The 17,786-nt window shown below is 34.0% G+C and overlaps 1 protein-coding gene across 1 annotated transcript in view; it reads left to right on the top strand.

The window, feature by feature from the left end:
• C1H15orf41 (chromosome 1 C15orf41 homolog) overlaps window positions 1-17,786 on the top strand; it is a 137,604-nt gene that overhangs the window by 64,536 nt on the left and 55,282 nt on the right. Inside the window, exons 6-9 of the mRNA XM_032231450.1 lie at window positions 4,595-4,674; window positions 5,035-5,084; window positions 12,815-12,882; window positions 15,136-15,201. Coding sequence (XP_032087341.1) covers window positions 4,595-4,674; window positions 5,035-5,084; window positions 12,815-12,882; window positions 15,136-15,201 — 264 coding nt within the window. The remainder of the gene's footprint in view (window positions 1-4,594; window positions 4,675-5,034; window positions 5,085-12,814; window positions 12,883-15,135; window positions 15,202-17,786) is intronic.

Here is a 17,786-nt window from a genome sequence, read left to right as displayed (position 1 = left end):
TACATATTCCAACATTATCCCCTTTTTACACACCTTATGATTCAAGCACACAAAAGTACAAAACACAGATGCATAGGGAAATCTATACAGATATGCAATATATGATTTTTACTGTTTATTGAATAATGTTTAATTGTTCACTCCTATCCATTCAGACGTAATTCCAACTGACCTTTTCAATACTTCATTTAATCTTCCTTTATTTGAACATTTTATTCAGAATAAAAAAGCAGCATTAGTAAGAGCTGAAACTAAAGAAAAAGAAAACTACAAATTTGAAGCTGATGCTTTGTATAATTCCTGACACGACCAGATGTTTTTCTTAATGCTATAGTTAGTGTTGTTTTTATTTTCTTGTTAAAGGCCACAGCTTTTTAGACATATCTGCACACTGTATAATGGATAGATGAAAAGGACATTTAATGCCAGAACACTAGTAAATGGAATCAATCAATATACCTCCCTCCCTCCTTCCCACCCTCCCTCCCTCCCTCCCTCCCTCTCTCTCTCTCTCTCTCTCCAAACATTTTGGATTTTCTCAAGGAGGAATTTTGGAAGGAATGGGGAGGAACAGTCTGAAAGTAAGGTGGAAGAGAGGAAAAAGGAAGGAACAAACTACCATGCTATAAAAATGTAGAGAGGACTGTAACAGTCATGACTGAATCAGAAAAGATTTCTGATATTCCATTTATGTTTTCCACAAGTAAACTCAATGAGTGAACCAGCAGGAAGTCAGTGCTCCCACTGCTTTTTTGCATGCCTTTGATCATTCTGTTTCTCTATTTAGGTAAGGAAATACATTTGAAATAATGCCACAGTTGCTAAGTGAAAAATCATACGACTGTACTGGACTTACAACTGCCTCTATCATTGAGCAAATTGCTACAATCATTAAGCAAGATACCATTGATATGACAATTTCACATCCATGTTCTTCATTAATTCTGTTTGTTGGAAGTCAGTTGTGAAATTCCTAACTCCTAGCTACAGTGGCCGTAAATGTGAAGATTGAGCCCAATGGGTTTTTTTTCCAAACGTCATAATTGTGAATAGTTGCCAAGCAAGGCAGTTGGCAAGTGAGCAGTACCTGTACCAAGTAGTTATGCCTCTGTATCACACTGTTTACATGCATTATTGAATATTATATATTTATCTAAGCTTCATATAACTTTAAAATTAGGATAGAAGAGAGAGTTTGGAATAAAGATACAGACCTGAACATTGCAGAAAAGCTTATGGATATATAGTTTGGTTACTCTATATGTAAGCAAGAAGATCATGAGAGATATGCTGATTTAGGAGGCAAAGAAAGTTTTTCTTTGTGTAAACGCTACCATGTAAGGGAAACGGGCGCATAATAATTAAATAAATACACAAACAAATAAATAAATAACCCATAGTTAAAATGGGAAATGTTCTACTGAAAGATAAGGCAATGACCATTATCTTAGATACTTTTTAAAAGGAACTGAAGACACTAATAGAAGATCATGCTATCAGATGTCTATTTTGATAGCCCTTTCCTATCCCCAGAGTTATGGACAGAATAACGTAAGTGCCAATTGAATGGATGTTTTTAGTTAGTGTATGACATTGAATGCTGTTCTAGTGTGTGTCCTTAGCTAGCTAGAGCAGGGTCTTATGTAATTTCCATAGTCACCATACAGCATCTGACTGGCAGTTGAAATCCAATTCAATGGATTACAATAGATTTAGGAAGGCTAAACTGTGACTCTCTTCAGAATGTAGTGTCATGAAATTGATACTGTTTAACTATCCAATTTTGTATTTTTGTTTGCCTTTGCTATTGATGAACAGCATAGCTAATTAAATCAATCATATTTACAATGGTAAACATATCTTGACTGGATATTTCTATTAGAATTCCGTGCTTTAATTAATTAATGAATTTTATGGAATAACGGCGACAACATCTTTACCTAATATAGAAGAGTTATAGTGTGAAAGCTGAATCATCAGAAAGGCCAAACAAAGAAAAATCAATGTCTGTGAATTGTGGTACTGAAGAAAAGAGTTAAGAGTACCTCAGACTGCAAGAATTATTCCATGCCAAATGAAGTAAATCCACACTGTTGCCTAGGAGCACAAACTATGAATTTAAAACTTAAATAATTTGGACACATAATGGATAGGCAAGAGTCATCAGAAAAGAAAATCTTGATTTTTAAGGCAATTGCTATAGGCAAGCAGAAGACCAGATGGTTAGATAATGTCAGTGGTGACACAAGCATGAGATCACAAGACCTCTAAGAAGCAGTTACAAACAGTCCTGGAGAGATGTTGTTCACCAGGTCCTAAGAAGTAAGTCAACAAAAAGTACAGTGCCAATGTTGTTGAAAATAGTAATTAATCTAGCCACAAGAATGTATTCAGAGGTGTCAAGTTGCTATAATTTACATTATAATTATGCAGTGGAAATTATATAATGTTTGTTTATGTATTTGAAAAAAAATGCATGGCTGCCTATAATTTGTGTTGTGGGGAAAATAGGCAGGCGTGTTTGATGCCTTGAGTTTTTATACATACATACCACAAGTGGGTTGCTCCCAATTCAGCCCAGTTTGGCCAAACCGGTAGTGGAATTTGGGCCTGGGTCGCAGAACCAGCAGCAACCCAGGCCTGCCATGCCTCCAAACTGGTTCCCTTGCTGCCATTTTGGTTTTTAGTGACTGTGCGTGTGCAGTTCACTTTAAATTATTCTGCATATGTGCAAAGAACAATTTACATTGAACAGTACACGCACACGTGCAGGGCACATCTGGCGCATGCAGATTGCACACGGGTTGTGAACCGGTAGTAAAACTGACAGCAAGCCACCCCATATACATACATACATACATACATACAAAACACATACACAAATACAGGCATGCACGCACACACACACACACACACACACACACACACACACCCCAAATCTTCCCTTCTTGCCCTGTTACTTGGTGCATATACATTTTTGCACCTTCCTTTTCACTGAAACTATTCATTTCTCTTCCCTTCCATTTTGTTATAATATTTTCTGTGGAGTTTGTGTTAAGTCAGATGGTCAGAATTCTGCAAAGAAGCATCATGTCCTTGAGTCATGTTTATTTTTCTTTTGAAAGCCACACATGATACAATAAGTGAACAAATAAGTACTATAAGTAAATAAATAAAATCAGACTTCATATAAAGCTTTGGAGTCAATATATTTTTTGGTTTCAACTGTTTTTTGCATCAAATTGGTCAACTACTAAAGAAAGGAGGAAGAAGTAAGTGTGGGTGTATATAAGAGAGAGAGTGAGTGAAAGTATAAATAAGCAGTATATTTATTTTTTCCCTAACTCTAAGTCCAATACAATTATAAGTTTATTTTTTGAATGGGCTGTATAAATTCATTTGATCATTTTATGGAGTTACAATACCACAATTTTGAGAATAGTAGAATCTATTGTTAGAAAAGTAAATTTTGTGTCTCTGTGTGTGTATCCAAATTAATGGATGGGTGGATGGATGGATGGATGGATGGATGGACGGACGGATGAATGGACGAGAGAGAGAGACAGAGACAGAGAAATAGGCAGGCAGACAGACAGACATATAGATATATACAGATATAGAGATAGATGGTAGATGATAGGTAGGTAGGTAGGTAGGTAGGTAGATAGGTAGGTAGGTAGGTAGGTAGGTAGGTAGATAGATAGATAGATAGATAGATAGATAGATAGATAGATAGATAGATAGATGATAGATAGATAGATAGATAGATAGATAGATAGATAGATAGATAGATAGATAGATATCATTCTATTCAGAGACAGCATGGTATAGTGGTTGAGGTGCTGGCCTAAGAATGGGGAGAGCCAGATCCTAACCCTCCATTTGTACAAAAGCTATTTTGGTTACTCTCTTTCATCCCTCTTCAATACCAGGCTTCTTCGCATAATGCAGATATAACTTTGCTGTAAAAACTAGGTGAGTGTAATCAAATCCAAGTGAGTCTGTAACCATGCAAGATAAATGCTAAATAAACAACAACACATTCTACCCAAAAATGGTTTGAATTCGGAAGTGTCAGACTACTTCAGCTTCTTCATTTTCAATTGCTTTGTGTATTCTGTGGCCCCACCAGTTCTTGCTTGCAGACAAGTGGTATTTCTTGCAAGAATTGCAATGCACCATTGTCGCTACTTTGTCATACAATTGTGCATATCCATGCAATTGTGCAGCAATTAACTAGACAGCCCACTGTTAACTTTAGCTCTTGCTTTGCATATACTTGTTTTTATTATGACTCATATACATAATATTATATATGCATACATTATACAATATGTTCCTTGAAGTCGGAAGGGTATTTTGAAAACTCGCCTCTGTGTAGCACATGTGTGCATGAATGACGAAAAATTTGCTTCCCTCTACCGAAGAATATCTGAGCAGTATTGTATATGCGAGATTATGTGTATATATTCTGAAAGATACAGATCAGGGGGTGGGGGTGGGACCTTTATTTTTCATTCATTTTTCCTCCATAGCAACTGATGTTCAGTGTCATGTTTACAGCAATACTAAGTGTCACCTCCTTCTTCCGCAGCTTCAAAAACTCTCATAAACAGTCTGCTTCGGGATCCTTCTCAGATTCCAGATGGAGTCTTAGCCAATCAGGTCTATCAGGTATTTATCAGAGTCATCCTTTTTCAATGACAATGCTGTTCTCTGCCTAGCAGGGAAAGGATTTTCAAAACCTCATTTAATTGCTGGCATCATTATTATCTTACATGGAGGTCAACAATGCATAAATAGCAATGTGGTATTTGTGAAGAGAGCATTTTACTGTCTTATTATATTATTTTTACAGACACATTATTTCTTCCAGAATAAAAAAGATGTGAATTTTGTTTTCCGTTATTCCTTGCAAAAAGCTTTTGCTTCAAAAGTTTTAATTTCGAAGAAAAAAGTATTTCTTACGATTCTATTAATTATAATAGACCTACACAAGCCCATCTTCCTACTACTATTTTTATTTGTCTGCAGTGCATCGTGAATGACTACTGTTATGGACCATTGGTGGACTGCATCAAACAGTATCCTTTCTCATAAAATTTTAGGTGCACAGTTGATGAGCTTAGGCTTTGAGGAGGAGATATGTCTAGCTGTAACCTGACATAAAGTTCTGCTTCGCAAGACACATATCATGTGCCTCTGTTTTACATTCAATCAGCCACAAGGGGATCACTGCAGAGCCTGTCTCTTACATTGTTTAACTAATGTCAGATATGCCATATGAAAATTGTCAGTTCAGTAGATATACATTTCCTTTGCTTAGATAAAATCCTCTTGCTGTTGGTCACGTGAAATACACAATCTTGTATTAAATTATTTGTTGTCATAAGTTGCAAATTCTATAAGAAGTAATAGCTTCTTTGCATTTCCCACAGAAACTGTGATTCAAAATCTAAGAGCAAGAAAATGTGACTTACCACATAAAAATGATCATAAGTGGAATTAAGTGTATTCATAGATGCGTAGGCTACTTGCAATTCTGTTCAAATTAATTACATGCACAACCCTTCTGGAAGGTTGTTCTCCTTTATCTTTCTCATCCACTGAATATTCTAGAAAATCTTGATGCTTAAAGAATGAAAATGTTGTTCCTACACAACAGAATTTAAAAGTTAATAGTTAAGCAAATTAGCACAAACCTTGCAACTTATTCTATGAGGCAAATAGACAGAACACATTCAAATCATCTACTTTGTATAGTGCTTACAGTTATAAAAATGGAAAGGAATCTTAATCTAAAGACAACGTAATTAAAACATACAGAATTCATTGGACTTCCGGGGGGCGTGGCCTGTTGCCGAGGAGGGCTCCACCGAACTCCTCAGAGATCTGGTCTGTATATCTAAATAAGATCATAGATAGCACCCCTTTCTGGCTAAGAAAGGGGCAGGGAGAATAGCCCCGTAGGTTAGGATCTAATCGTAAACCACAGCCTTTTTTCTTTTTTGGCTGTGGAAAGAGATTAGTTCCGGCCGAAGCGGAGCTCTTATCTCCAGCCATTTCTTCTCAGCTGCCTTTTTTTTTGGCAGCCCCAGACAGGCTAGCCCCCCCCCAGGACAAGACAAAGTTTTTTTCAAGCTAGAATTGATACGGGCGGGTCCCACCCCTGTGAGATTTATGTTTTCAGTACTATCGTAAATACCAGCACCATTCGTCTTAGAGACTTCTTTGTCTAATTAGACCTCAAAATGGCGATTTCTCTCCGTGGATGATTGATATACTTAGCCGGTGTTATCTTCCTGCAGACTGCTCCTTAAGAAAATAAATTTTTCTTCTTTGGAATAGAGGGGAGCGAAGCTCTGCTTACTTGCTTATTTATTATGCCATCCAAATCAAAGAAGCGTCTTGCTACAAAAGAATTTAAAGAATTTTCATTGGAAACACAGCCTTTGTCTCCCATGTCTTCTGCTGAGGAACTTTTAACACAGGAATATCTCCTTAAAATGCTTAACGCTTTTAAGAAAGAAATCAGGGAATTTGTATTGGAATTATTTGATGATTTACAATCTAAAGTTAATCAAATGAAGGCGAATACTTTTGCAGCTGTGTCTGCCCTGTCAGATTACTCTGCTGAAATAGAAAACAAATTGGAAAGTCTGGAGAAGGCTAATTTTAATTTGACTACCAATATTCAAATTTTACAAGAAAAAATTAGAAATAACGAAGAACAGCTTATGATACTAAATTTTAATAGGAAGGCATTTGCAATTAGAGTCAGAGGACTCCGTGAAAAGAAGCAAGAGAATTTAAAACAGACCTTTGCTGAAGCCTTCAGCCACGCGCTGGGAAGCCCGGGACTTAACTTTGATTGGCAGATTCGGAAAATCTATCGCCAGAACTCATTGATAGCGGAACAGCGACAGCTCCCGAGGGACATAATTATATATTTCTCTACAAAAGAATCTAGAAACGCGATTGTGCAAAATTTTCATAATAACAGGCTCCGAATTGATGACCAGAACCTGATTGTCTTCAAGGAGATTCCTTTTCAGATGTTGAGAGCAAGAAGGGACTACGCCTTTTTAACTAAAGAGCTTAGGAGTCAACAGATTCGATACAGATGGGAGGCCCCTGCCGGCATCACGGTTACATTTGAGAATCAAAGATTTCGTCTTAACTCTATTTCGGAGGCTCAAGATTTCTATTGTAGGATTCTGAAGGCGGGACTTCCTGACGCGCTCGGAAGAGAGGAGAGACAAGCGGAAGGAGAAAGCAAACGGCTGGCCATGCGGCTGCAAGATGGAGGGGGTAGCCCCTCCTCCCTCGGAGAAGCAGAAGAACGCAGATCGAGAACTTAGATACTTCAAAAGACTTCCTAAAGTTGAGGACTGAATGGGGGTTTGAGACCTCTCTCCGGTAGAAAAAGTGGACTAATTTTTATCAGAAGGGAAAGCTGGACGAAACTACTTTGAGCTAGATTCTAAAGTAACGTTAGCACAAATTTGATAGTGGTTAAAAGAATGCGGAATGATTTATGTTGTTTAAACTTTGTTAGATGGGACTATTTTAAAATAGAAGGTTAACTGACTCTTGCCGAAAGTATTATTTGAAAATGATCCATGCTATTTAACTTTTATTTGAAGGGAAAGTTGGTTGTTATAGTTCTGAGTTACTTTTTAAATAAACGCTAGTATAAATTTGGTAGTGGTAAATATTAGACAAACAAGAGATGAGGGTAAAATGTATGTGGAATGAATTACGTTATTTGTGGTAAATACCAGACAAGCAAGGGAAGAGGGCAAAATTTACGTTGTTTAAAGCTTATTAGAACAGGAAGCCGCTTGGGATTATCTTAAGATAACTGTAAAAAGAATGCGGAATGATTTATGTTGTTTAAACTTTGTTAGAAACGATTACCTTAAAATAGAAGGTTAACTGACTCTTGTTGAAAGTATTACTGGAATATGTGGAATGATTCATGCTACAAATCGCTCTGAGCTATATTTTAAACAAATGTTAGTATAAATTTGATAGTGGTAAATATCAGACAAGTGGGGGATGAGAGTAAAATGCATGTGGAATGAACTAAGTTATTCAAATTCTACTAGAAGGGGAAGTCGGTTGGAATTATCTTAAGATAGAAATTGATTCCTGTGTAAAGTAATATCTGATCTATGTTGCTTAACTTTACTAAGAAGGGGAAATCTGGTTAGATTATTTTGAATTACGGTTTGAAAAAGGGGTAAAGAAAGATCATTCACGTTGTTTAAATTTTACTAGAAGGGAAAGTTTGATTACTTGTCTGTAAAGTTATATTTGAATATATGGCAGGAACTATGCTGCTTAAATCTTATTGGAAGGGATCATGAGGTTTAGGAAGGGAACGGGAGAGTCTACAGAAGATCGAGGTAAATAGTAAAGAAGTAAGAGACGAGAATAAAATATAGATAGAATGATTTATACTATTTAAGCATAGATAAAGATGGGGGGCTGAGATCAACACAAAGAGTGGTTTCTTTTTTTTTTTTTTTTTTTTTTTCTTTTTTATATATTACTTTTATTTTTTAATCCATATGTATACAAGATATTTTAGATAGAAGGTAGTGCCAGGTGTGGGCCCTGGGAAGCCGGGAGGATTAGGGATGGGGATTGTGGGGGGTGGGGTGGGGGGGGTTAACATAATCTTAATAAGAACAAGAATGTATTTATATACGGTGGTTCCTTTTTTTATTATTATTATTATTATCTTTTTTTTTTTTTTCCCTTGGTTCATTTTACATTTATTAGATCAAACAACACTCGAATAAAGGCATACACCAAGGAGGGAGGTAGAGGGAAGGAAGAGGGAGGAGTAAGGAAGGAGTAAGGGGAATGTAAGGAGTATGTAAGGAGGGTGTCTGGGGAGTAAGGGGAGAAGGAAGGTTTGAGGGGAAAGGGAAGTAGGAGGGGAGTGTTAGAGGGAGAAAGGAAAGTTGGAGGGGGTAGATGGGGTGTATGGAGGATGCAAGGGTTAGGTGGGGTTGGGAATGATGAGTTGTGTTTCCTTTTTATTTGTTCGTTTTATTCCTTTTTTCCCTTTTTTTTTTTTCTTCTTTTCTTATAGTAAATACCCTGTGTATAAATGATTGCAAATGGAATGTGAAAATTGAAAATTGAATAAAATATTTTACAACAAAACATACAGAATTCATTGAGTTTTGCTCAGAATGAATATATTTTGTATATGTTCTTAAATCATCTTCCTATCCATTTTATTTCTTTTTCATTTTAGTGGATTGAAGTACTTATATAAGCATATTAATTTAGAATAAACATTAATTTAATATTATTTTTCCAAAAAGATACATACTGGTTTATTACAACAAATCTCACCATAATTTAGAACCACAGTAAGTTAAAGTTAAAATAAAGCTTATAACAACCTATTCAACCTATGATGAAATAAATAGGTTTATTTTTGCCTGTTCTTTCTTACTTTTTTAAGAAACCTAATTTCTGTCATCAGTCAATGAATTATTTTTTTTATTGAATTAATTGTTTGAAACATTTCTGTTAGTTTTGATTTCTGTACCAACCTACAAAAATGCAAGTCACTGGGACATCTGCTCATCCAAATTGCTGCATAATATGCAGCTTTTGGCTCTTATTAACAGATGAAAGAAACTAGTGCATGCTGCAGGACAACTAATTTTTTTCCCCACTGCTATCAGTGCTTTTTATGATTCTGAATTATTAAATGAGTTTTCACTACCCAGTATATTGAACAGGCTAAGTAGCAATGCCACATCAGACCCATCATCTAATATTTGTCTTCAATAAACCTCCGCTTTATACCTAGTTCTGTATATTTTAATAGTTTCTTAGATAATAAAATAGGAGCAAGTTTGAAGTCTGCCCATGCTTTGGGAGAAGTAACAAAGTTCAGCAGCTTCTAAGGTATAAGCATAATTAGTCTTACTACTGTGCCTCCAAGAAAACGAATTATAGCACAATTCTTTTTATGTGCTAAAAGCTTCTATGATTTTGTCTTGACAATGTATAGTAGTAATATATTTAAACATTCAATTCCTTGATGTCATGATAGACCCAGACCTATCAGACTAATCACAAAATAAATACATTTTGATAGATTTAGAACCCTAGGGAACTGTATAAACTACACCACATATTTCACACATACTGTATATACCAAGTTTCTGAGCAGAGTTTCTTTGGGGAATGAAAAATGATTCTGGTAAGCCTATTTTTGTTCCAAACCATAGTTAATAAAGGCAATAAGATGAGATCATTGTCTGCTAAATGTGTATCATAGAACATTGACATAGTAGTATTTTTACATTGTCATCTATATCATAGATAATTATATATTGGCTATAAAATTGGGTCAAAGAAGTAGCCTGTAATCTAGAAATAGTTTATGGAAATAGTTATTGAGAACCATACTTCTGCTAAACCATATTTACTATAAGGTATTGATTGCAATATACACCATAGTTAATTTCAGATCAGATTCCATTAAGCACTAAAGAAAAAAAATCAGAAATAATTAATGTAAGGTTTTGTAAAAGTGGTTGACCATAAGTTATTAAACATTTAATGATTTCTGTTTATGAAAGATTATTTAAAAATATTTATTGCTGAATTAGTTGTTAATTTTAAGGCATACAAAGTCATTTAAAACCAATCTAAAGTTAAGGTTTTTAAGTATAATGTCTTCTAAGGATTGCATATTGATTTTAAATACAACTATCTAATTATATATGCATGGACTAAAGTATGAAGTCAACCTCTTTGAATTGCCAAGAGGCTGTTTTTCAGTAACAGTTTAGATATTTACGGGAAACAAGGCTGCTGAATTGAATGAGCACAGACTGGCTTGTGAAGTTATTTACAAGTTTTGCTCCATGGTCAGGGCCATACATCAATAACAGGTATTACCATAGACTAAATTTCAGCCTTTTTGTTTACAATGTATTATACACACTGTTTGTAGAATTTATTTTATATTTTTGCTATTAGTCATTTTCCTTATTTGATTCTGTCATTATAGCACACCTTGATGTGCTACATCAATTTTTCATAGTGCAATATTTCCCATGACTTACAAAAATTCAAACTGTGTAGTTTCTATAAGATAGATAACAATAACAACAACAATAATATGCAATTTAGTTATTTAAATTGTAGAAAAAGTATAAGTTCATAATTATTGAAAAATTATTTTTAAAACTTGAAAGAATAATAAAGAAAATATATTTCATCATTAGTAGTAATATTTGCTACCTATTATATTTTAATTATAATTTTCATGTCCTGCATCTATTTTATGGCATTTCAAAAATCTCATACAGATTGATTCAATCTCTTGCGTCAATGTGCAATAAATAGGTAGAGGACCAGGGAGATCTCTTTTAAGGCTGTATAAACATATCTAGAAATTTGAGATTTTGCTATGATTAACTATTTATAAAAACCCTAAGCCTAACGCTTGTTGGATATGAAAGTAACATCCATTTTCCAAAACTCAAATTAAGCTCACTCTACAGGTCCTACTAAGATCTGGGCTGCAAAGATTCAAACAACAAAGAGTTAGCCAGAAGCAACATGCATATATAACATGCAAACAGTATTTTAACCAAATTTTTGCAGCTCAGATATAATGCTTCTTACTTTCCCATCCTATTTCCTCTTGTTTCAGGAAGACAGTTGTTGCTCTTTTTTTCTAGACAATTAAATATGTCAAGCAAGCACTAGGTTTTAGCCTCTCATTGGTTGCTTTAAAAATATCAATAATGATAGTGACTGGCAACTTTCCTCATAGCGGGCTGGCTTTTCAATTTTTTAAAAATATCAAACTATCATAGAAATCATAGGGACAATTTTGCCAACCCCAAACAAGGTACGTATAGCATTAACTAAATACTGATGAACCTCCAAAGCAATATATATTTATATGAATTATCCAGATTCCAAGAACAATGTGTCAAAGGTTTTACTTCATCTCAAAAGTGAGATTCATACCATCACTACTAGATTTACTTTTCTCAGAATTCATTAAATTGTGCAGGCAAACCAACAAGCATAATTAATGACTCTCTTAAAAACTAGCAAGCATAGTTAATGACACCCTTGAAAAGTCTTGAAATTTTCTAACTTTTTTCCCAGAAACAAATTCTATCCTCTTTTAAAGCATTAATTTCAAGATATATTGAAATTAGTTCTGCCAAATAAAGGGGACACAAAGGCTATTATGATGTAATGATTGCAAACAAATGGGAATTATTATCTTTGAATTCTGAATAAAGATAATTTGTCATGTTTCATTTCTGACAGTCTAAAAAAGTTTATTTTGTTTACATCTTATCCTATTCTTCTTCAAGAAACTTTATGAAATGTCTCTTTTACTCTCATAGCAAGAGAAAAAGTTGAATTTAAAAATGAATATGGAACAGACACCATATTATTTTTGAATTTTTTAAAATTAATTCTAGCGTTAACTAATTATATAATATTGACTAGATATATATCACTGCTTCATAGTAATTATAAAGACACACCAGTCTGGCTGAAATATATAGAAGATTATCTCATAACAGATCTTAATACTCTGATTCCATCCCCTCCTCCAATATCTTTCATTTTCTTGTTTGTAGACTGATAATTGGTTATTAAAATGCAAAGTTAAATGTTAAATTTTGGTAGCCAGGACTCAATTCTAGATCACTATAGTCTACCAAAAAGAGCTATGCTATTATAAAATCAAGTTTTATATAAAATTGGGGAACATGTTTCTTTAATGGAAAAATATCAGTGCAATTGGATATGAGCATGAAGTCTTACTGCAAGAAATGCTTCTGAAAAGAAATATATCATTTTTAGGTAAGCTTTTATATTATAATCTAATACCTAAATGTTGGAAATCTCAGTAATTGTTTCCAAAAAAGTCTCTACAGATATCCTGTATATTAAGTAGTAAAGAGAGACTAAGAAATGATTGATGCAGTGCATGTTATCTTTTATTGATTTAGACCTGAACAGGAACTCAGTTATCTAATACCTTATACTGCATGTGCACAAGCAAGTAATTAATATTTTATAGAATAAGTATCTGGGAAAAATGCTTTAATATCAGTTGTTGTATTACTTTTGGTGTCATGAGATATTAACCATAGTCTAGGTCTTAGGAGACTCAGAAGGAAGTATGAGAAATATTAGCTTTATAATTCTTCATGTATTAAATCTCTACAAGAGGGATTCACTAGTTTCTTTAGAAGTTTATTTCTTTTTTTACAGTATATTAAACCTTCCTGCATTGTATTGTTAGTCAGAATTATATTAAATGATAAAATATGTAAGGAGAGTATTACAGTTAACACTTCCATGCATAGGTTATTATTACTTAAAGGATCATTTGTCTTAAAGCATGATACGTTTGTCATTCTTCAGAACTGTTATGTGGAATGATAACATCTCAGTATGAAAAACTATATTTTAATAATGAAGGCTTTTAAGCAAAAGTTTAAATACGATCAAAACCCAAATAATAGAAAAACTGTTTTAAAGCAAAAATGCCTAATTACAGCAGCTGTGATCCACTCTGTTTCTTAGATTCTGTAATAACAAGATTAAGAATATTAGGATTAAATGAGAATAACTATGAGATACTAATAGCAGGACTGAAGCAAAAAGCAGCAGCACATCTCTGCATGATTAGTTTATAACAATTATTTTTTATTATTATTTGTGTAGCAGACATCTATTCCTTAGCTGTATTCTTATAATTTTCTAATAAAGGCAAAAACCTAGTTTGATTTAAATAAATTTCTTTAGTCAAATTGTTAAGGATAACTTAAATTTATGATACTGTTAGATAAATTATATCGCAAAACATACAGTTCTGTCAAAAAATAAACATATTCATTCTGAATTCATGAAATTAATGTTATGGGCTTACTAATCATGTGCATTCAGAAATATATCCTTTTATTTACTTTATTTTTTACTACAAAGAATGCAAGAAGATATTTTAATGTTGAACTACAATTAAGAAAAGATTAAATCAGTTGGCTCATTCCACCCACACCTTAAGCATTCAGGAAAATGCATGGTTCTAATTAGTTTGTCCTTAGTGAAATAATGGAAATTAGTAAACCATTTAAATAAGATCAATTCTTCCTCACAAACCACTGGATGAAAGAGATAAACATATATTTTAAAGCCTTTAGATGTTTCAGCTAGAAAAACTATTAGATGACCCAACATCCTTTCAAAATTGATTCCAATAATATACCAAATACATTTTTCAAAACATTTTCCCTTGTATTCCATATCCTGGGTCTACGTAGACTAAGGAGAACATGCAGATAAAAAGTGCACATATTCTTTCTCTTCTATGTCTTTAATGATCAGTAAAAAGGTAAGAAATATTTTTGGCCATTGTTCCTATTAAGTAATACTGGCAGGAATCTTACCAAATTGAGGAAGAGCCACAGAAGATAGATGTAGATTCATTGATAAAGATACCTTTTACTACAAATCTTTCCATTCACAATAACCCTTTGATTTATGAGTATTGAGTAGGAGGTGTGGGGAGAGAGATTGTGAGGGAATGTACAATTTTGGGAAGTCAGCTTCTTAAAATTTCATTCTATCAGTGCAGTGCTTGATGTCATACCGAGAACTCTGGGATAATATCTGCATCTGTGTTGTATAATAATTTTTCAGTGAATACTGAAATATTAATTTCTAGTGAAAATCTATATTGAGATAAAGGTATAACATGTCTTCATTGCAGAAACACTAGCGGTTTCTTAAACGTATTTGCAGGAGCTTCAGTCAAGTAAAATATTTCTTTATTTTGAACCTTTTTCAAAACCAAAGTACAATATGACAGGTTGAATTAATGATGTCTATAATGAAGGCATAAAAATGCAGAGATGGCAAAGAAGCATTTTTAGATTCATGTTTCAGGTTTACCAAGAAGGTTCATTTAAACTGACACAGCATTGCATGCATTAGAAAGATATGTATGAGTGCATTAGTAATTCTTGTACCTTTGTTCAAAGAGAATTAATTATTCTTCCTATCAGCTAATAGAATAATACTATTGTTTATATCATCTATTCTCTCTAGCTGAAGATCAGTTACGTGCAAAGGGTTATGACAAAACACCAGACTTCATATTAGAAGTGCCAATTGGTAAGTCCATAATGCTTTTTGTTTTTCTAATTGAGTTGTTTATATTAAATGCTAGCAATCTTAGTTGAATTATTCCAGATATGTTTTAATCATAACGTTGAAGATATGCACAATAGTGAACCAATTCCATTAAGAATTTATTATGGGAAGTGATCTGTTTGAATGCAATCATTTGTACATAATAAATTAGACCCTTATTCATGAACAGACTGATTACATATTTTGTCGCTAAAATATCTAAATTTCTTGGTTGGATAAGACAAATATTTTAAGATTTCACTGTCAAGAGAGTTTTTAGCCAAATTGTTGGATTTCCTGCAGTAACAATGTCAAAATATACAATATTTTCATTATTTTTATTTATTAATAAAATTTATATAGCTGCTCATCTAATAGAAGGCTATTCTGAGTGGTATAGAACAATCGAGAATAACAGTAAAATTATAAAGCAGTTACTATCCAAATCATTATATAATACTCATTTAAAAAATTACATTTATCACCATGTTGCTAATGACAGACTGCATAACAGAAGCCAAAAAAGCTCCCTTAACAAGTAGTTACATCAAAGACATCCAGCTGTATTCCACTTTTTCCACCAAAAATCCCCATATTTCTCCATGGTGATTTATTGGACTAGTCTCTTACATACAGAAGAGAATTCCAAAGCTAATAGAAATGTATGTAGGAACTGACAATCTATAGGGTTATTGCAAGCGTAATCCTAGGCAGTGTGCAGATGGTAAGAAAACAGAAAAATAATAAAACAATTTCTGATTCTGAGTCCCCAGAAACAATAATATAACACAAGCTTGAGGTGGAAAAATTATTCCTCCTCTAGTCAAAAAGACTACCTTATAACTAAGCACAGGGCTCTTTTAAGCTAGCCCAAATTCCTGCGGAAACATCCAAGTCCAATAGTGTCAAAACTGTTTAAACCTCTGAAGGGATGTTGTTCCACAGGGCAGAAGCTGTAGACCAAGAAGGAACGACCGACTCCTAGATCCCATAAAATGGATGCTGGAGCATGCCAACCCAACTGATTTTGATCAGAAACAACAGAAGACAAGTGATCTTAAGATAATCTGGCCTTGTGCCACATAGACCTTTACAGATGTCTCTTTTAAGGGTATTACACCAAATTAATCTAACTCAGCTATCTTGCAGGATCTTATTTTCTTCTTGCTTATTTATTACACACACACACACACACACACACACACACACACACACACTCTTTAGGAATCTGAGGGCAATATTTATAGTTTTCCCACACCCTTTTTTTTGTGAAAAAAATACCTTGTAAGTGATAGTTTAAATCTAGGATTCCTTGGACATATATTAACACAGTGAACACTACATTATTGTTCCAATATGATTTGCCAGAAAATGTGTATCATCTTCTAGAATCATATCTGCAATTTCTAGATTGTTATTTGAGATTTGAAATACAGTTTCTAACATCACAATAATCTTGCAATGAGGAAAACAGTTGCAGCATAAATAAATGCTTAGCTATAAATTAATCAGTGTGATGAAGCAATCAACATTTCATAAAAACAAGTAATAAATGATGTAGTTGTTCTCTGTAGAAAAGGAGCAGTTATAGAGTCCAGCTTCATTACCTATACTCTAATCATCTTGGCTTTCCACCAAAACAGACTGTACATTTTTTCCTAGTAGAAAAAGCAATTCTATGCAATTGCAACAGAAAACAACTGCAAAAAAGAAAGAGGGAGGGAGGGAGGGAGGAAGGAAGGAATGGAAAACTGTTTGATAAGTGCTTATTTCAGTATACCTTACTTCTTATTTTCTGCCGTTCCTATTCCTTTTTTGTTAGCTATGATGCCAAGCATCTTTACAGAAATCATAATATCCTATCCCTTGGCTTTTGTTCTGAATAGCTTTTATGCCTATTTCTAAAGATCCTGTGATTATTGAGCTTCAAACTTATTTTTCATAGTTCCGAGTCTCATTTCATATCAGTGGAAGACTTTTTCAAACTTGATTACTATAAGAAAAGAAATTTGCATAAGAGTTGAGGAAAGAAGATGTAACTTTCCAGACCATGACACTCTTAACTGGAGCAGGAAAAAGAACCATTCTCTCCTCCCATCTGCTTCACCTGTGTCCCCACTTTTTTTTTGTCTCCTGCATGCAACCCAATTTCTGTACTACCTATCTTCTCTATTCATTTCTGTCTTTAAATCTACCTGTTTCTCTTTTCCGCTCCTCCAGCCCCTTAGTTCTATAGCAATAGCACTTGGATTTAAATACTGCTTCATAGTGCTTTACAGCCCTCTCTAAGAGATTTACAGCATATTGCCCCCAACAATCTGGGTCTTCATTTTATCGACATTGGAAGGATGGAAGGCTGAGTCAACCTTGAGCTGGTAAGGATCGAACTCCTGGAGTGAGCAGTGGGTTACCCTGCAGTACTGCATTCTAACCATTGCACCACCACGGCTGTATGTTCTTCCTTGAGCTTAATCGCTGCAGATTCCATCTCTCTAGAAATCTCTCTCTCCAGATTTCCAGTCATGATGTATTTCAAACCCCTTCCTTGGTAAAATGTTTCACCATTA

Source organism: Thamnophis elegans, chromosome 1 (assembly GCF_009769535.1).
Source record: "Thamnophis elegans isolate rThaEle1 chromosome 1, rThaEle1.pri, whole genome shotgun sequence".
NCBI classification, from domain to species: Eukaryota; Metazoa; Chordata; class Lepidosauria; order Squamata; family Colubridae; genus Thamnophis; species Thamnophis elegans.
The sequence above is the reverse complement of the archived record's forward strand: the minus strand, read 5'-3'. Positions and strand labels throughout refer to the sequence as shown.